The sequence below is a fragment of the Podarcis filfolensis genome (genome assembly GCF_964270895.1).
Source record: "Podarcis filfolensis genome assembly, chromosome: 12".
Classification (NCBI taxonomy): Eukaryota; Metazoa; Chordata; class Lepidosauria; order Squamata; family Lacertidae; genus Podarcis; species Podarcis filfolensis.
Window position 1 is genome coordinate 47,126,695 of NC_139614.1, and position 20,641 is coordinate 47,147,335.

The 20,641-nt window shown below is 43.2% G+C and overlaps 1 protein-coding gene across 6 annotated transcripts in view; it reads right to left on the reverse strand.

Moving 5' to 3' along the window:
* Positions 1–20,641, reverse strand: part of DPP6 (dipeptidyl peptidase like 6) — a 491,459-nt gene that overhangs the window by 122,698 nt on the left and 348,120 nt on the right. For all 6 annotated transcript variants that reach the window (XM_083579470.1, XM_083579472.1, XM_083579469.1 and 3 more), the window contains exons 4-5: positions 2,888–2,982; positions 2,372–2,446 (exon numbers count right to left, since the gene is read on the reverse strand). In XM_083579470.1, the coding sequence (XP_083435596.1) occupies positions 2,372–2,446; positions 2,888–2,982 (170 nt within the window). The remainder of the gene's footprint in view (positions 1–2,371; positions 2,447–2,887; positions 2,983–20,641) is intronic.

The window sequence follows — 20,641 nt, forward strand, 5'->3', positions numbered from 1 at the left end:
CATAGAATCATCGAGTTGGAAGAGACCACAAGGGCCATCGAGTCCAACCCCCTGCCAAGCAGGAAACACCATCAGAGCACTCCTGACATATGGTTGTCAAGCCTCTGCTTAAAGACCTCCAAAGAAGGAGACTCCACCACACTCCTTGGCAGCAAATTCCACTGTCGAACAGCTCTTACTGTCAGGAAGTTCTTCCTAATGTTTAGGTGGAATCTTCTTTCTTGTAGTTTGGATCCATTGCTCCGTGTCCGCTTCTCTGGAGCAGCAGAAAACAACCTTTCTCCCTCCTCTATGTGACATCCTTTTATATACTACTAGCTTTCTTGCCTTGTTATGGGATTTCTTGGCATTAATGGCCTATAATGTGTTTTCAGAGTCAGACTCTATAGCAGCTGGGAGCTTACTGGAATCATGTGAACTGTCCAGATAGCAGGTGTCCTTGTTCCACAGAGCTTTGCCCCTGGACACCCCCTAGGGGCAGAGAAGACTGGAGGCAAAAATGGGAGGTGGAAGGCTGTGCTGCTCTGTCATAGCTGCTGCCTCCTCTGACCTGGGTTGCTTCTCTGGCAGTGGTGGGGCAGCTTCCTCTTGCATTTACACTGCCTGAGGCAGCTGTTTCATGCTACCAAATGGGTGGGCCGGCTCTGATAAAGAAGTATTTCATCTTGTCTGTCCAAAACTGTCAGGGAACTGCCATCGGGAGAACTGGAGAGGAAGAGACTCACAGAGGCTGGCAGAGACTTGTCAGCTGATGAGGGAACCAGCAGGGGGAGAGAGGCAGTTCCAAGGGATAGTGAGTCGGAAGGAGGACTCAGAGACAATTCCAGCGAGAACAGCGAGGAGGTTTCAAGACCTCCTATAGGGACACCCACTCCTCGCCGGAAATTGTCACGTAGAGAGTCCAGAAGACGTGTTTCCGTTAAGGAGCTTTTATGCTGGAAGAAATTCCGTAAACGCCCACTGTCGGATTCTGCCAGCGACTGACGGAGCCATGTTTATGGGGCTCCGTTACAGACAGTGGTTTGTGGACTTAGCCAAACACTGAGGGATTAGTAACTTTACGCACAAGCAGCTCAACATCCCATCACAAAAACCTTCCAACATTCAGCTTCCCTGAATGATCCCAGGCTCCAGTATTTTGCAGCAAAAATGTCTCTCTTCACATCCTGAATAATTTCATGAGCAATTTTATATCAAGTTCCCCCTTGCACACCTTATTCCTAGCTCCAAACTGTAATTTTTCTTCATATGGGCGGTGGGGGAGTAGATTCCTCCTTCCTTTTCAGTTGCCCCTTTCCATAACTTTTCCAGAACTGCCACAACCTTTTCGTGATGAAGCTTTTCTGTAGTGAACGCCTTCTCTCAGAACTTTTCATTTGACAACTGGGAGTACACTATAATCTTCCATTTCCGTATCTACATCCCAGTGATGCGAAGAGGAGAAAAGGTCCCTGAGGTAACAGCGTAATTATTAAAAGGTATTGCTTCCCCTTTTCTAAGCCCATTGACTACGAGCCAGGATTTCATTGCATTTAAAAACACTTCTATTCATGCTGTGTTACACTGTGGCTGGTGACAGTACTCAGGTCTCCCTCTCTATATTGGCAAATGCAAATTTTTATCTCAAACTAAAAAAATAAAAAAATCCTTCAAGTATTTAAAAAGAAGAGGAAACATCTGACCTTTTTGTGTGTAGTGTTGGAAGTTGTACAGAAACAAAAGTGGAAGAATCCCAGGTCTATAAGGAGATCCAGCATCTGGGATCTCAAGGCCCCTTCTCATGCGCCCAACTAATTCCACAGCAGATATAAAGATAATTGTGGCCTTTGCAGCACTGGCTGTTATGCTCATTCATGCAGATAAAATCAGTGGCACTACACTGGTCAAATGGAGGAACCATCAATTAACATTCACAATGTGTGCTAGTAAGTAATGACCACTTCCCTGTCTTTACTCTAAACGGTGACCGCTTGCTGGGATATGTGCCAAATCCCATCAATGACAACCAGCATGTCCAATGTCTGACAACATCTGAAGTGTCAAAGGTTGCCTCTCCCTGCATTGAGGATATACCACTTTGAAAGAAGAATGCAATGTCGTTTTAGCTAATACTCCATCCCTCCTTTTTTAATAGCTTTTGCCAGCTATTCCCTCTTGCTCTCCATTTTGCAGTATTCGATTTTTAAGATATAACTGAGCTGATATTTTTATTGTCTAAAATTATGTTTGAACAAGCCCAAACTTCTTTAGCAACCAAAGTGTACCATTTCTGTAGGAATATCTGGGTAAAATGTAGACTGGAGCTACGGCCATCATGTCAAATAGGAAAATGCAGTTAATTATTTGTCTGTAACACAGTCTGTCTACTTACCGGCGCAATTTCATAGGCAAAAAGTCCGTATTTTTTGTCTGGTGAAACTTCATATCGAATAGCTTTCATGGACACCTAAAGAGAAAAAGAATTATTGCAAATAAATTCATTTGAATGCAGGTGCATAAATTTGAAATCCAAGAACATGAGCATGATACATTTGCTTGCTTCTTTTAAGAAGATGATAAGATAAAACTGCCTGTGTGTTTCATAATGGAACTTGGCATTATTACTGAGCTAGGCTTGGCTCACGTGTCTCAAATGGCACACAGACCATTAAGCAGTTAGAAACGGAAAGATCAAAATGCTGCAGCTATCTGTCAAGCCAAGTATGGAATCTGAGCTCTAGATATGTTAAAAGATCTGTGTTTTGCATTTTCTGCTGCCGCCAAGGCCAAGATATTTAATAAGTGTACTACTTATTCAAGTTGGTACAAGAAGTAAACTAAAGCCATTTTATTGGTCTGAAAACCAGACAACTGTGAAATAAACCTGCCCATTAAATGTGGTACTTACAATTATTTTGTTGTCTATTAACACCGTTGAGTTGTTTGTTTCAACATTGTGCAGTATCACAGAGCCGTTCCGGTTTCTATAAATGAATTCTGTATCTAAAGATGAGAGGAGAGAACAGAACAACAGTGTGAAGGATGATTTGGGTAGATTTGCGCCCCCTAACCCGTGGATTTGCCCTAACCCCCAGATGTTGCGCCCGGTGCGGCCGGCCCCCCCTGCACCCCCCACACTATGCCACTGCCTCCTCCTGAACATTCATCCGTGTTTTCTCCTAGTACACATTTTTGCATGCAATTTCTCCTAATATAATGTGGGTTTTATGTTATTTTCATCAATATATGCATTCATATGAACACTTTATTCTATTATATGCATTTTTATAGATTTAACTTGGCTGGAGAACTGCATTGCAAAATTCAGAGAAGTGCAAAATTAGAAGGAGGGCTGTGTTACAGTTTGCCTATTGCTTTGGAAAGTGCAAACCAGGCAAGTCCACCTTTAAATTTGAACTGAATCCAATTTCTCATGACTTCCCTGCTGGAGAACCTCTGTCAATAAGAACTAGCACATTGTGCTTGATGTGCAAATAGTCTGACCTGATATAGGCAGACTTCCTGGGTTCCTAATAGGCCCAGCCAGCGTTTGTCATGAATGTGAACTAACTCAGAACCTCTAGGTTACATCTAGAATTTCATGCACCATTTGGGGCTTTGGCAGATGCACAGAGGTCAGTGTTGAAAGAGTTCCATGAAAACGGCATGTATGAACTTCTATTGCCTTGAAATGCACAACAATACTGTTTCCAGGCAATTTAACTCAAACCAACTGGTACAGACTGAAAAGACAGCACTGCAGCAAATGTGATAAATAACTGTCCACTTAAAAAAGAAAGTAAGTTTGCAAACTACTGCTGTATATACTAGCAATAGCTGAATTCCTATGATCAAAACCAGAGATTTTAAACATATCTCTTTCCACTTCCACCCTGCCTGGATTTTAGTTGACCATCCTTTTGTTGGCAGTTAAAGTGCAGTAGGATTTGTTTTCATTATCTCTAATGTAGATTCAGGTTCCCACAGGAAGCCTTGAAATGTTCCCTGAATTTGTCCCTCTTCAGCCAGCCCTGCTTGCGTAATAAAATGGCTTTGTGTGTTAAGAGGTAACTAAATCCATGTTACTGCAGATGTGTAACAAATCCCCAAGGGCCACAAATCTAGGTATAGTTAAAATATTTTTTGAATGTCAAGTGATTCTTTTGTGAATGCATGTAACACTATCCATCTGAAATGCAGCCTCCAACAGAAGAAAAACAAGCATGCTAGAGCAGGGATGGGCACCATCTGTGACCCTCCGGATTGTTGGTGAAAATTCCTGGATACCAAGATCCAAGTTTAGGGGAAGAACACTTTGGTGACAGAATCCCAGCAGAGATTTAAAGTCACAGAATATGCAGCAAAGTAAAGTGTAGACATATAGGCTGTTAGACTTTTAAAATACGCCCTTTAAAGTGACTTCCCAAATCCCCTCTTAGAAACTCTCCAGAGGTCAGATTCACGTGCTTCAGAAAAGGTTGCACGGATAGTAAAATTTAGCTTTCACAAACTGGTGAAAAATTACTAAATTATTGCTTTAGGTCCTCAAGAGCGGCTGGTGAGAGCCATGTGGTCTGAGCTGTAGCAACCAGCTCAAACCTCTTCACATGTTGAGCTTCTCGGGAGGACAGGGGGAGAACAAAGACTTGATTACAACAACAACAACAACAATTTATTTATACCCAGCCCATCTGGCTGGGTTTCCCCAGCCACTCTGGGCGGCTTCCAACAAAGATTAAAAATACATTAAAACATCAGTCATTAGAACTTCCCTATACAGGGAAGTTCCTAGTTTTTCCCAAAGTCAAGGGAAATAGACATTGCTAAACCTGGCAGGACAGCTTACTCTATGGCATTAACCCCTTCCTGCATTAATTGGATTTAGGCATGTTGATCATATGAGACTAGTTATCCCATCACCTTGAGACAGCATAGCCAACGATCAAGGATGATGGGCATTGCAGTCCAACAGCACCTGGAGGTCCACATGTTTCCCCTCTCTGTTCTAGAGCTACATGAGAAATCAAGCCACATGGTTATTCCCATGGCAATTGAGACAATGTGTTTATGCATGTTATACTCTGAATGATTAAACCATCTTTGAAGGATTTCACTTCTTTTTGGAAATTCGGACCCTACTGAAAAGAAGAGAAGAAAAGAAAAAAAGTGAACCATCATTGATCTGCTGGGGCTGTAGATCTTGCTGCTACAGTCAATATGCGTCATCAGCAAAGGGTCGAAATTTAATGAAGAGCAAATTGGCTTGCTTTAAAGAAGCAGAAATTGATCAGCTTTGTGACCCAAAGCAAAACACAATAAGGCTTCAGTAGTCTCCAAGTCCTGTAATCATCGTCGTCCTAAGAATCAATGAGTAATAGGCCTCCTTTTGTGTTTTGAAATGTGTGATTCATATTATTGAAGCTGAATTCATTTTAATAGGGCGTCCCTCAATCAAAGACAGAAAATAACACAGCAATCTTGGTCTGTAATGAATTCTGTCCAGCAAGCTGATGAGAATTTCAGCCTGATTTATAGCTGTCATCAGAGCTGATAAAGGTCACCACTGAATCTCATTTTTTTAAAAAAATGTTTCCAGTTTTATAGGGGGCTATTTTCAGCCAAAACAATGCTGAAAATACCTAATTCTCTAAGCAAAGAGCTGTTTGTTCAAATACATATAAAGAATTATCCTGGAATCCCTTGACTCAACTATCTCCCTCGCTTACGATTTCTAGGAATCTGCCTGATAAAGCTCTTCCATGCCTGCACGTCAGGAAAGAGTGACAATTCCAATTGCAGATCTTTGCTTATGGGGGCTTGAAGGGGGCATTTTGGGCGGCAGATGGATCTCCCACAGGTGAGAAGCCCTTATGTGCAGGCAGAACTCTAGCTGCAGCACTTCAGATCTTGCCCGCTGATGGGTTGTGGTTTTCCTAAGAACATACGAGCCTGCTGGATCAGGCCAATGGCTCATCTAGTCCACCATCCCATTCTCACAGGGTCCTGCGGAAAACCTGCAAGAAGGATTTGAGCACAAGAGTACTCTCCCCTCCTGTGGCTTCCAGCAACTGGTATTCAGATGCACTGCTGCCTCCAACTGTGGTGGCAGAACATCGCCAATGTGACTAGCAGCCATCAACAGCCCTCTCCTCCATGAATTTGTCTCAATCCTCTTTTAAAGCCATCCACATTGGTGGCCATCACGGCCTCTGGTGGCAATGAGCTCCACAGTTTAACTATGTGTTGCATAATGCGCTCAATGAATGCTGACCGTCTCAAATCAATATCAATATCAAACAACGTATATTCTATACCTTATATCACATTTTCCAGAAATTGCAAACATTTACATATTGACAGTCGCCAGATTTTGTTTGTGTATATATTATTATTACTTATTGAATTTGTATGCTGCCCTTCATCTGTAGATCTCAGGGTGGTTCACAACATAAAAATACAAGATAAAAACATTAAATTATTATTATTATTATTATTATTATTATTATTATTATTATTATCACTACCCACAAACAGATAAATCGCTTCCCCCACCCCAGACCTATATACTAATAGTAAAAGTGCACATAAGAAATGTAGATCAATAAATCTGACAGCAGCTTGGGCCCCTCTTTAGGGATGTTGCTATGGGGGCTGTCATGCTGAGCTCCTGCACTTCTAAAACTTGCAGTACGCAGCATTTGAATTACATTTCCCAACTGTCTGGAAAGGCTCATTCCCTGGCCACAGAGAGGCAATCTGCTGACACATATCCCAAGGAAGTGTGGTCAACACATTGCCACAAGTCTGCTCCGCTCCAGCATGCAGCTCATGTGCTGCTCTATGGATCTGGATGATGGAAGTATCCCATGGCTGTTACACAAGAGCTCAGTTCTAGGAGACTGGGTTCAAAAATGAATTAACTACTGATCCCACAGCACTAAAACATGGTCAGGACCATAAAAAACCTGCAAGTGTTACTTATGATAAAGTACAATGGTACATTGGGGCCTGTAGCATCTAAAGTTATGCTAGGGGCTGCATGTGACCCACGGGCCACCAATTGAGCTAAAACATGGCTGAGTTGCACAATACCCCATTGGCTAAACAATGCATGTATTTGGCCCATGCGCAAATTGAATGGTGACACAAGGAAGGGGCATAGCTCAATGGCAGAGCAATTCTGTTGCCTGCAGAAAGTCCCAGGTTCACTCCCTAGTGTTCGCCATTAGGGCTGGGAAATATCCCTTGTCTGAAACCTTGGAAAGTCAACAACACTGAGTTAGAGATGCCAAGGGTGTGATTTAGTATATGGGAGCTTCCTGTGTTTGATTAAACCAGCATTTTATGGCCTCGCTCTTCAACATCTCCCATCTCTTCCTATGAAATGAGAAATGGAAGCTAACATTCAGGTGGCAAAAGGGACCCAAGGAAGAAAGATGCCAGATTGTAAGTAGCACATCCAAATCGTCGCCCCATCGCAGCCGTATGTTCCGTGTGGCTCTTGCCTAGCAATTTGTATTCACAACATACCATTTTTTCACATAAAAGGCATTTGGCTGAGGTGTTGCAGCAGGCTGCAACGGCTGAATGTGTAGCAGGTTTACAGATTAAGAACTAATAAGCCATTTGCCTGCAAGTTCTTGAAGTCCCATATGTAATATGAACGGTGAAGGAAATGGAGGCAATTCTAGTTAAGAGAGGCCGTTGTTGAGTGATAGAAGAGAAGCCCACGACAGGTGGACGAGAACAATCTGGTTTTATTTCCAAATTGCACCAGCAATTAATGCCAGGCAAAAGCCCTAAACTGAGCTAGCACAACTCCCAAAGACAGACGCTGATGGAATGGCTTAGCAAGAGCAAGTGCTGGTGGAGACCCAAGAAAATGAGAGCCAAAAGCATCACAGTGGACAGAGAAAGACCAAACACATGTTGGTGCCCAAGGCAGAAAATGCAGCTGATACCCCCAGGGTGGGGGGGAAATATATAATAAGGAACTAAAGAATGACAATGACGATGGTGGTTTACAGAACACTACTGGTGTTCATGGCACATTGAAGAGGAGAAGTACGGTATAAGAATTCAAATCTCTGCCCTGAAGAGCTTACAATCTAAAATTCTTCACAGGGGAAGCAATAGAGCAGGAAGGAAAAGAAATGGGAGGCAGGGGTAAACGAGGATGCAGTGTGCAGTTGTTTTGGTTGCACATGCTTGGGCTTAGTTGCAGACTGAACTACAGTAGGATATGCAGACTATGGAGTTATGCCAAGGCCTTCATGATTAAGGTGGGTTTTGAGGAGCGATTTGAAGGAAGTAAGAGAGGTAGCAGCAGGGAATGAGTGCCAAAAATATGGGGGTAGCAAGGAAGGGAAGGTGGAGTGCTTTGAGAGAGCAGACTAATGGTAGGACAAGGTCTGGTAGCAAAAGGACAAAACTAAAGCAGATGAGGGAAATCCGAGACAGATGTACACAGAAAAGAATAGATGAATCAAAGGTGAGTACACTCAGTGTAGGAAGGTGGGATAGGAATTGCTGGGAGTAAGTAAGTAAGGACAAAGCAATACAGTCAAGTTTAGATAATCATGCTAGGTTCAGTTTGCATGCAAAGCTTTCCACCTCCTTATTTATAAAACTGGAGATTTGATTCTGCCTTAGGCCATGTCTATACCAATGCTTTCTCCAGACAAACCTGCCCTGTGGCAAGGTAGCACACAGGGCAAAGGGCTCCCAGAACTGCCAAGGGGAAGCTGCACACAATAAATAATTCCTCTCCTTTGTGGTTTCCATTCTCTTCCAGGGTCCAAGCATACTTTGGCTTCCCTGCATCAAAAGAAGGATGGCAGCTTTCCGCAAAGGGATGGCACTTCTGTCCATTCAAGAGCTTTGAGCACAGCAACAACCATAGTTCCACAGGTGTAAGCTTCTCCCATTAAATGCCGTCTGCTACAGAACTCCCAAATAACCTCTCCTGCTCAGAAGAGGGTCACTATTCAGAGTCTTACTTCTCAATGCCAGTGCTGCAGAGGAATTAGCTGCAAAGAAAGACAGGAATGGATCCTGTAGCTTTAGCAGTAAGCCACGATTCTAGTAAGGTAAAGGTAAACAGGGACGCGGGTGATGATGTGGTTTAAACAACTAAGCCTCCTGGGCTTGCAGATCAGAAGGTCGGCGGTTCGAATCCCCACAACGGGGTGAGCGCCTGTTGCATCTGTCCCAGCTTCTGCCAACCTAGCAGTTCAAAAGCATGCCAGTGCAAGTAGATAAATAGGTACAGCTGCAGCGGGAAGGCAAACGGTGTTTCCGTGAGCTACAGCACTCGTCACGGTCCTCCATGCGTCAGTAGCAGTTTAATCATGCTGGCCACATGACAAAAAAAGCTGTCAGTGGACAAGCACTAGCTCCCTCGGTCTGAGAAGCGAGATGAGTGCCACACCCCATAGCTGCCTTTGCCTTTGCCTTACCTTTACCTATTCTAGTAGAAGGATTTTCAACAGGGTCCACTTGCTAAGTCATAATGCAGCAAAGGTAGAAAACAGCACATTTTGCAGAAAGAGGAGTCTCATGCATAATAGCAATCTAGCTAGGAAGGGAGCAGATTGCAAGGTATGTCTGGTGTGTGGCAATTTTACGGTGTTTCCTTTCTGGCCTCAATGGGGTGTTGCTTGCATATAAAAAGCCCCTGGTCTTGCGCGCTGTGCCTGTACCTGGGGCTGGTGGGGGGGGGGGAGGCTTGTGCAGCCCAGACTACTGCAATGCAGAAATAAACTCCAGTTTCTTACAGTTCCGTTTTATTAGTATGAGGAAGCAGATTGTAAGAGGGAACAGCTTGCTTGTAACATTAGGAACAGAGCCCTTAATTCCTGGAGACACGTGAAATCTTTTTTTATCTCTCTGACATTATGGGTCATTATCTTTTAGTGTTTCTTCTTTTCCCTTTGGTAGAGCTTCTTCTCCTTCCTGTTTAATATGAATGGGGGCTGGGACACCCCTCTAAGCAGTTGATTTGCTGTAATTTACCTAAACAATGAACATCTCATCACATTGGTACATTAAGCCAGCATAACATGGCTCAGTGTGCTTTATTATGCAAGAAGTAGCTTTAATCACTCTTCACTTTAATACAGCACGGACCCTTGCATTTAGTATGTTTTGTGCCAAGAACATTCAAGAGAAACACACATTTACTCCAAACAGGCCTTTCCACAACCAAGCTCTTTCTCCCACCATGAAGAAATACAGGATGCAAATTCACCAGGATGGCAAGAAGACTGGGTGCGCTTCAGAAACAACAACAACAATCTAGGATATAATTTGATAGTGGTTACAATATGCTAGGTCTGAGCGCAATAGCGTCTTTAGAACTAATTTTGTGAATAGATAGGGAGATTACAAAGGCTATGGCCTCTTGAAATGTTACCAAAAAGCAGCTAGCAGCACAAACCCTTGACAAGATATATTGCCCTGCCTTAGTTTTAAATGGACACTTCCTTAGTGTGGTGAGTTACGCATTACCAAAAAGGAGAATTTGCATCACCAAAGAATAAGCCAGAAGAGGGCACGTGGTAATGTCATAGTTTAGTAAAGGTGTGTTTGTTGCCTTTCCACAGGGTTTGCCTGGTGGGTACCTATCCCTGGTTCATCAATGGGTTTTTTTGGGTTGGGGGGTTTCTTTGTAGTTCACACACTACTCTGGTTTGCTGCTGAGATTATTGCCCAGGGACCTGCCTTGCAAGCACCCTCCCCAATTCTTCTCTGTCCTTTCACCCTTCTACCTTCCTCCAGTAAGAAGCTTCTAGTTCAATTTTCCTAGTCCCTCATGCACCTGTGCGTCTCACCAATTGATTGATTAAATGTTGCAATCCTAAAATCAACCCCTCTTATGATTCTGTATCTTGTTCCTTGTGTTCTTCAGAGCCAGCCAAAGAATTAAGAAGCTATTAAGAGGAAGGTGGATTGGCTAATATCAAAGCTTTCAGGGAGCAAAGACAACAGCATCCTAGCCTAACATTTCTACCATCAACTTGCTCCTCTGTATGTCACCTCCATTATGCATTTGCCCGTTATTGACATCTCTCCTGTTACCTCTTCTTCATCTATTGTAGAATGTAAGCTGCCTGTGGAAGGACCATGTCACCTCTTTTCTGTACAGCACACTCTTGTTGAAGCTATAGAAAATGTTAAATGGCACTCTTGGGATGTCAATGCCATGCAGCTCATGACCCAGAATTTGTGCACTTCTGACTTCTCTTCTACTCCCTACAAGGCTAAAGTAATAAAACAAAATAAATTGCAAAGGGTGGAATTCAATGTTGCGCTGTGATTAACATTCTTTCTGCACATTCCAGTTTCCCTCTCTTCACGCTGAGTGCTGTTCTGGGGGATCGCTTGACCCCCCCCCCCTTGGAGCTATTTGGGGGGGGGGCACAAAGAAGGAAGATGGAAGGGGGAAGCCTTGTTGTGCAAGCAGGAGTCCTTGTTAGGTGAACAGTCTGTTTAAAATCTTCTTCTTCTTTGGCGATCACTTGTAGCCGAGTAAGATTGTCTTGCATAAACACGGTTTTAACAGTGATTCCGTAAGTGACTGTGGAGGCCAATTCTGGATCCACACGTCCTTCCACAGTGGAGACACTGGTTTCCGGGCGGGAGTTGATCACAGTGTGGATTTGCCAGGCGTACCTTCCTCTTAGCATGTTTCTCCCTTGCATCCTGAGTTCAAGTGTCTTCAAAGCCCTTTGGTAAAGGCTGTTCTCCAACTGGAGCGCTCGCAGGCCAGTGTTTCCCAGTTGTCAGTGTTTATACTACATTTTTTTAGATTTGCCTTGAGACAGTCTTTAAACCTCTTTTGTTGACCACCAGCATTACGCTTTCCATTTTTAAGTTCGGAATAGAGTAGTTGCTTTGGAAGACGATCATCAGACATTCGCACAACATGACCAGTCCAACGAAGTTGATGTTGAAGAATCACTGGTGATCTTTGCTTCTTCCAGTACACTGATATTAGTTCACCTGTCTTCCCAAGTGATGTGTAAAATTTTTCTGAGACACCATTGATGGAATCTTTCAAGGAGCTGGAGATGGTGTTTATAAGTGGTCCATGTTTCACAAGCATACAGTAAGGTTGGTAGTACAATAGCTGTGTAAACAAGCATTTTGGTTTCCCCGCAAATGTTCCGGTCCTCAAATACTCTGCACTTCAATCGGGAGACAGCTGCACTCACAGAGCTCAGGCAATGCTGGATTTCAGCATCAATGTTGGCCCTTTTGGAAAGATAACTGTCTAGGTTAGAAGTGATTGACATTTTCCAATGTTACACCACTGAGTTGGATTTGTGGTGCTGCAGAGGAATGCTATCTGTTTTCAAGTGTAATAATAGTTGATTTACAAGGTGTGTGGTTGTGGTTGCTGCTTTTTAAAAAATAATATAAAAATTACACTTTCCACAGTTTCTTAAGAGCATGCACATATTGCTTATTACTTAAAGATAAATGTAGACAACTGCAATAACCAAAGCATGAGCTAGAGTTTTAGCTGTTGGGAAAGACATTTTTTTTTTGCAGTGGTGTACAGGAAGAAGCAACATGATTTGACAACTGATTGAATGTGAGAAACAAGGAAGAAAGATGAGCTAAAATAATCCCCAAAGACAAGGCTATCTGTCCAGTCAACAGAAGTCCAAAACCTTTTGCTATTGGGAAATTTGTTGCTGAAAATTTTGTTTAAAAACGAAGTATGGCAAAGAGTATTTGGAATAAATGAGAAGAGTGCATGTATTGCATGACTTGCTGAGCCCCACGAATCCCCTCATGTCAGCTAAGCTTCTGATTTTAGAATGCTGTGTTACTTTTATTGTTGTTAGCTGCTCTGAGCCCAGCTTCAGCTGGGGAGGGCGGGATATAAATAAATAAATTATTATTATTATTATTATTATTATTATTATTATTATGCAACGAAGGGTCTCCTGAATTTGAAAGATGTGAAAGATGAAAAGCTCACCCCCACCCCCAGCTTGCATTACAAACCAAACATTGCAGTTAGTTCTGAGAGTGGCAAATCACCAGTATTTCCCTCTTGCCGTCACCCCAGATTACCTCCAAGGTCTACCTGATGCAGATGCCTGCTCTAGAGTAGCAGCGTAGCAGATGGATGAAAACACAACTAGCATAAACTCTGGGCAGTCAGCTTCAGCAGCACTGCAGCTGACTACCTGAATTCCATGCTGGAGCTGTTCTTTATCCAGCTGCAGCACTGACTTGTTTACATGTCCTGTCAGTCATACGCTTTGATAACGTGCTTCTTAAGCAGTTGTTTGCGGCCACATTTTATTGTTTAAACGCTGATACTTTCTTCCGCAGCTCTTGGAAGAAGCTGCAAGAGCTTCCCTCCATGCTCATTTCCACCACAAAACTGATGGGAGATCAGTTTTATTCATTGACTCCAGCTTGGCTGTCTCCATTCCGCCCTCCCTTTCTTAATGACATTTATGTTCTTTGCTCAAGGAAACCCGGATGCAGTCCAAGCTCTGCAAGACATTACAGTAAAATGAGCCCTTTCAAATTAATTTGAATGCAATTATTGCAGGTGCTTAAAATGCACAGACCTATCATAAAGTAGGAGTAATGGTATCGTTAATAATGTTTATTCCTTATTGAGTGCCTAAACATTACTAGGTGGTTAAAAAAAATAATCCCTGCCTTATCTGCAGGTTTACAATCTGAAAAAGAAGCACAGAAGGGGAGGGAGAGAGGAAAGGGAAACAGCAGTAATAGGAGAGGAAAGGTCAAGTAGAACCAATCAAGGTTTCCTGCAGGGGAACAAAAGGTCAACAGAGACCATAGCTTTGAGGGGATAGATTTTGAGGGTTTTTCAGAGAATGAACTTCTTCCAGTAGAGTCAAAGAAGCTTGAGAAAGATGAGGGAGATAAGGAATGTTTGATGTTAGGGGGAAGAAAGGCATCAGAAGAGTATAGGAAACCAGATGACGAATATCTGCAAAAAAAGAGTTTTCCAGATCAGGCTAATGGCCACCTAGTCCAGCATTCTGGTGACTAGGTTTTGCATACAGTAACATTTCAGGGCAAATCTTGAGACTCCTGCTTGGGCAAGACATCCAAATAATTTAAAGGTAAGCAAGCCTTTTGATAAGACTCACAAAATCTGCCAGGAAGCTTCCCTATCCATCTTTAAAATTCACAGCAAGAAAATGGAAGCAATTAGGTGCAGGTGAGGCATACATGGTATATATGTACTATAGATCGCTGTTCTATATAGTGTACTTTTGCTGGAGCTGACAGAAGTTACAGTTTATTTCAGATGTGTGCGCACACACACAAAGCAAGCTAGGGAAAAAAGTGAGGCTTAAGAAGAAATAAAAACTTGATTCCCTTTGTTGAACTCCAAGGCTCAGTTTGTGTTTCTATAGCAGATAGAAGATGTGTGTGAGGTACATCTTTCAAGTGTCTACATCAAACGCTATTTCCACTCCTACTGTCATCCTTTATAAAAAGAGGCTCCCTTTGAAAGCACAGAGCAATGGCAATGATTCCATCTTGTCTGACACAAAGAAATGATCGTATCACTATAATCAAATGTGATGCTGTGTCACCAAGGCTCCTACCCCATAATGATATTGCTGGGGACTCTTCAGCAAGGTTGAAGACCACACAAAGGTGAGGGACAGAGTTTGAAAAACATGGCTTCATGGCGAAGGGTTGAAAGATAAGCAAAACTTGCGCAGCCCTGGGATGGCAGATCTAGAGAATGTAATGAATCTTTTCCTCCAATTCTATATACAGATCCCAACCTCACCAGTATTCTAAAAAGCGGTGGCTGATGCAAATTGAGGCAGCTAGTGGGAAAGGCATGGAGGCCAACAGTAGGTGGAGCCAGAGCCATTGATAGGCAGAGCCAACTAATTCTGGTCCTCTTCCATGCTGAGTTCTACAAAGGCAACAATGAGGCTGAGGAGGAGGAGGAGGAGGAAGCCAACAGGCAGTGCCATCCCTTGGACTGACTGTGAGAAAGCAGTGACAGACTGAGGGCAGGGTGACATTGATGGGGCAGTGCCCTATGTTGGTGTGATGCGAACAATGGACTAAATTACACAGCACTTGGTCTCAGGTCTTGAGTCAGGACATCCCCCACGTCCGCATGCACTGGGTTACCACAGCAACACCAGCAAGGTCAAGTGTACAAACCAACTTGGACTCTGCAGTCATCCTCTGAGGCCCTTCTTTGTGTGCCTCCTCCACATGAGGTCCGGAAAGTGGCAACATGAGAACAGGCCTTTTCGGCAGCTGTTCCCTGTTTATGGAATGCTCTCCCAAGGGAGGTTTGCCTGGCTACTTTATTATATGCACCAGGAGAAAACTTTCCTCTTCAACCAGGCCTTTGGCTGATTAATATTCTATGGCCTTTTAAATATGTTTGTGGAATGGGGGGTTATGTCTTGGTTTTGTTTTAAGAGGAGGAGTTTGGACTTGATATCCGGCTTTATCACTACCCTAAGGAGTCTCAAAGCGGCTAACATTCTCCTTTCCCTTCCTCCCCCACAACAAACACTCTGTGAGGTGAGTGGGGCTGAGAGACTTCAGAGAAGTGTGACTAGCCCAAGGTCACCCAGCAGCTGCATGTGGAGGAGCGGGGAAGCGAACCCAGTTCACCAGATTACAAGTCCACCGCTCTTAACCACTACACCACACCGGCTATTTACTTTGTGCTTTTATCCTGCATTTCTATCTTGTGAACTGCCCTGAGATCTTCAGATGAAGGATGGCATATAAATTTAATAAATAATAATAATGTGACTTGCTGAGCAATCCACCCTGCCATTGGTTCAGGAATGCAGAGACAGGTATAACAGTCTCTAGGACATTGCTTTTATTATGTATTGTCCTGTCCTGTTTGTTTTCAGGGTCTGACTCTGAAAGTAGCTGTGGGTTTTACACAGCAGTGTCGGCTAGCATGGTGATAGTGTTAGTGGATCTCTCTGTATATAAGTATATTTACTTCTAAGACCAGAAGAACTGTAGATAGTAGTGTTTCGCTTTCTCTTGTGTCTAGAGACAATAAACACTTTGTTACTTGTGGGAGAGGAGTTTTTCCATTAACTTCTATAAGAAGTTGTTCTGGTGGGAGCAGGAAATCTCTGAAGATTCTGCGGGAGCTCTAAATACTCTGCTGATACAGTACATCACACTGGTCGAAGTGTGGTGAGGTGCCATCTGATTTCCAAACATTACCAACACCCCATTCACTCTAATGGACCCATCTCTACTAATTCATTTCTTTCTTTCTTTTTTACTTGACGGTGCTATCACAGCTTAGGTGCCACTACAGGGAAAAGAAACAAGGACTCTTAACTTCTTGGTATCAAAAGATGAAAGGGAAAGCAAGTCCTTTGTATGAAGCTGATTGCTATAAAGCTTAGAGCTGCTCTGTTTAATCTCAGGGGGAGCATGGCACGGAAAAGAATCAATCTAAGGTTGTGTTCCATCACGCTGTGAAGAAACACGTGTAGCATCCTGTAAGAGGACCTGCTGTTGCTGAAATAAACAAGGCTTCTGATGGACAGTGTATCTGTCATACAATTTTTAATGGAGGGACCATTTCAATCAGGATGCTATTTGGATAATGAGGAATAAATTGCATAAAGAGACTTGCGGGGATGGTTTGAGGAGTGGGGAGTTAGTCTGGAGCTTCATTACTGTCTTATGTGACATGCAGGCACAGATTATTTATTTGTTTAATTTGTGAGTCACTTCCCACAAGGCATCTTAAAGCTATTTACAATGTGACATGTAAAACAGTTGTGTATATAAGAACAGATGAAGATCACATGTAAAAGGGATTAAAAACAACCACAACTATAGATATATAAATGGCTTAAAACAGGCATAGGCAAACTCGGCTCTCCAGATGTTTTGAGACTGCAATTCCCATCATCCCTGACCACTGGTCCTGTTAGCTAGGGATGATGGGAGTTGTAGTCCCAAAACATCTGGAGGGCCGAGTTTGCCTATGCCTGGTTTAAAACAATAACAACATGTACATAAAACCAGCTCAGATTTAGGACATATACCAACTGGAAATAAATAATTTAGAAGACTTGTTGAAAGAGGAACATATTTTGCAGGTGACAAAATGCTGTTTTGAAATGCAACAGGAGCGCAGGTGAAAAGGGCAGGTCCCACCAAACTAAAGGCCCGATCCCAACATTGTGCAGAATGGTTTTGCTGCTGGGTGCCTTCTCCTGCAGAATGCAGTAACTGGTTAAGTATGTAGCAGGTGAGGCAATCTTTTAGTTGCAAGCTGCATAGGGGTTTGTACACCAACACCAGTACCTTGAAGCTAGCCCGGTAGGTTCAAGTACAACCCAAAGAACTTTCATATCATCCAACCTTAAGCCAAAACACAATGAATCTCCATGGTGTTAACTTGGCAAACCTCAGGCATGAACTGTTGTCAAACTCAACAGGCACTAAACAAAGAATCCAACCGAGGAGTTCTGTCCTATCAAATTTGGAACCTCATGACCCAGCTCACCAACTTCTGTGCATCCACCTGCTTTCCTCTTTGTCAGGTCACATCTTTTTCTGCTAATGACTTTGCTACCAGTTGATGTCCCTCTGCTATAAAACCTCCCTTGTCAGTGACCACATTCACCTGGCCTTTCAAAACTGACCTTCACTTCACCACCCTTGTCCTTTGGCTGCACTCTGCTCACTCAAAAGTGATCTATGCTGCGGCTATTTTTAAGCATTAAGCGTTTTCAACTAAAGTGTTTTGGAACACACAAGGAACATATGGCCCAATTCATAAGTCACTGAGACTGTGTGATACCGTAGTTTCTGGAAAAGGGTGTGCATGTTGTCTCAATTAATGTATGGAAGCTACGATCCTATTGGGGATAATGTGATCTCCCTCATCTCTTCTCTCTGTCCAGCTGTTGACACTGGTCTGAGTATGGACAACATAATTATTATATTTCCATACTGAGGCAACATGGGAACTGGCCATTGGGAAGCCATAGTGGCAACATATGACAATCGGCTAAATCTCAGACCCAATGCAAAGGTTGGATTAATAATGATACACAGCATCACCATTAACAATTGGCACAATGTTTAGCAGGACTCTCAAAACAGGCCTGGTACAGAAATTCTGGATTATGAGACTAACTTTATAAAAGCTGCACAAACTTGGCCAGGGTACCTGTGAATTGCTGCAGTGATCTCCTTGTACCGGGGAGATTTGTAAATCGGTCCCCAGGATGACAGCAACGAGTGTTAAGTCTATAATAAAGACAAAATCCCCAGGAAGGACCCTCTTAAGGCATTTTTACATTGAGGATTTTTAGGAGTGCCTATTCCACTCATCCAGCACCCATAAGCCCCACCAGGTTGCACTGATCTCTGCCAGTCCATACTGGAAAAAAGGGGCTAACAGTAAAGGTATAGCTAGGTTGAATTCCTGAGTTGCTTTCCCTGCTGGCAGCGAAAACAACTACTAAAAGCATGGGCTTGTTAGAAACGGGAGATTTTTGACCCACAAAGGATGCTATGTAAAGACAAGGCAAGTTCGAGTAACACAGCACACTTCTGGGTTCTAAATGTAGGGCACCAAGTCATTTTTCAGCTTTGCATCCTTTGGAGGGGTTCAACTGAGTTAGTTAGGATCAGGAAGAAATTTTATTTGGGTCAACTTATCACTGAGTTCCCCTGCCTACAAAACAAATGCTAGATAGTTCAGACAGGTTCCCCCTTCCCCCTGTGGAAGTCTTTATTTTCTCAAATCACCTGGAATTAATTGTGTGTAGCAGGTGCCTAGGTATATTTCACATTGTTGTTCACACACTGCTTATGGCACAGTATGTAAAATGCATAATTTTGGTTTAAAAAGAAAGGTAAAGGACCCCTGACAGTTACGTAAGTCCAGTCGCGGACAACTCTGGGGTTGTGGTGCTCATCTTGCTTTACAAGCCGAGGGAGCCGGTGTTTATCCACAGACAGTTTTTCCGGGTCATGTGGCCAGCATGACTAAGCTGCTTCTGGTGAAACCAAAGCAGCACATGGAAACGCCATTTTCCTTCCCGCCAGAGCAGTACCTATTTATCTACTTGCACTTTTGGTGTGTTTTCAAACTGCTAGGTTGGCAGGAGCTGGGACTGAGCAACAGGAGCTCACCCTGTCGCGAGGATTTGAACCACTGACCTTCTGATCGGCAAGCCCAAGATGCTCAGTGGTTTAGACCACAGTGCCACCTGCATCCTCATAATTTAGGTTAGGGGTTCCCAACTAGCTAAGCACTAGTTTTGCAAAAGCTAAGCCATGCACCCCTTACCTTTGAAAATGTTGACTACGGTAGTTTTTGTTATGTGAATGGTGCCACAGATCTCCTGGGTGGGGGAACCACAGATCTAAGTCAATCTGTGGGAAAGTAATGTATGGATGGCTCTGCCATGCTTGATAGGGTAGAGAAAAAGAAGGGAAAAGTTGAACTTGACAATCCTTTTGGTACCCTCCGGATTTACAAGTCTGTGAACCTGTCAACTGAGAGTGAGCCCAATGCTTTCTGCATCAGTCATACAAACATTCCCCTCCCATGGGGGGAAGAAAAGTGTGCTGCTTGTCGATAAAGATCACAGGCTGTATCCAAGAACTGCCTGAAACAGCAGTACATTGGTCTGCTGCGCTGTTGGGAGCTTTGCCCAGGTACAGCTTGAAGTGTTGCAAACACCAGCTTAACCAGAAACTACCTCCAAACCTTTGAATCCCTCCCACTCAACACAAAGGCTAATGCAGTTCTGTCTCAACTCCTGTTAAAGGGTGCATGGCGCAACCAACTTGATAAAGCTAAACTGGCCTGGGCCTGGTCAGTTCCAGCTTGGGAAACTGTACGGGAGTCCCACAAGCAATGCGTTGAGTTTCATGACAGAAGGAAGATCTACATTTGCTCAATAAACAAAGCATGTCAACAAATATTCTTTGCTAACTAGAAGACACAGAGAACTGAATTCCGGCCTACATATAAAGTCTGTATTTCATCATGGAGTGACATCCCCAATGAAAAACAAGCTGTCTATGTGCCACTTTAATTTGGGCTCCCCCCCTTTTTTTTTTGAAATCCTGAAAGAATTTGTGCATTTTATAAAAGCTCTTAAGTATTATGCAGAGTAAGCCATAAATAATTCATGGCCTGCCCACGCCTCTGAGCATCATTTGAGAAGCCTCCGTGGCTTTATCAGTCGAGTGCAATAAATTCACAATGCATGCTGTCAGTCTGAGGGCACTTACATAAAGAAATGGAAAATAAATAACCTCATTTATTGTGGAATAACTCATGGACTCCCCCACCCACCCACCACACCCACTGGTGAGCACACACTCCATATTTGTCAAATAAACCTGTCCCTGACCCCAGCGACCCACTAATTAAGAATCAAACCTGCTTTTAATTGTATAGCCTCACAGTGACATCATATGAAGAAAGAAGTTGCCTTATACTAGGTCAGACTAGGATAAAGTCTAGGCTAAAGTTGTCTACCATGACCTTCATTCAGTGTTCTATGTCAGATAGTTCTTGTACTAGTGAATGGGTGAGTTATAATGTTGCACAACAGAGGAATCCAATGCAACAATCCGTTGCACAACAGAGCTACCAGAAACC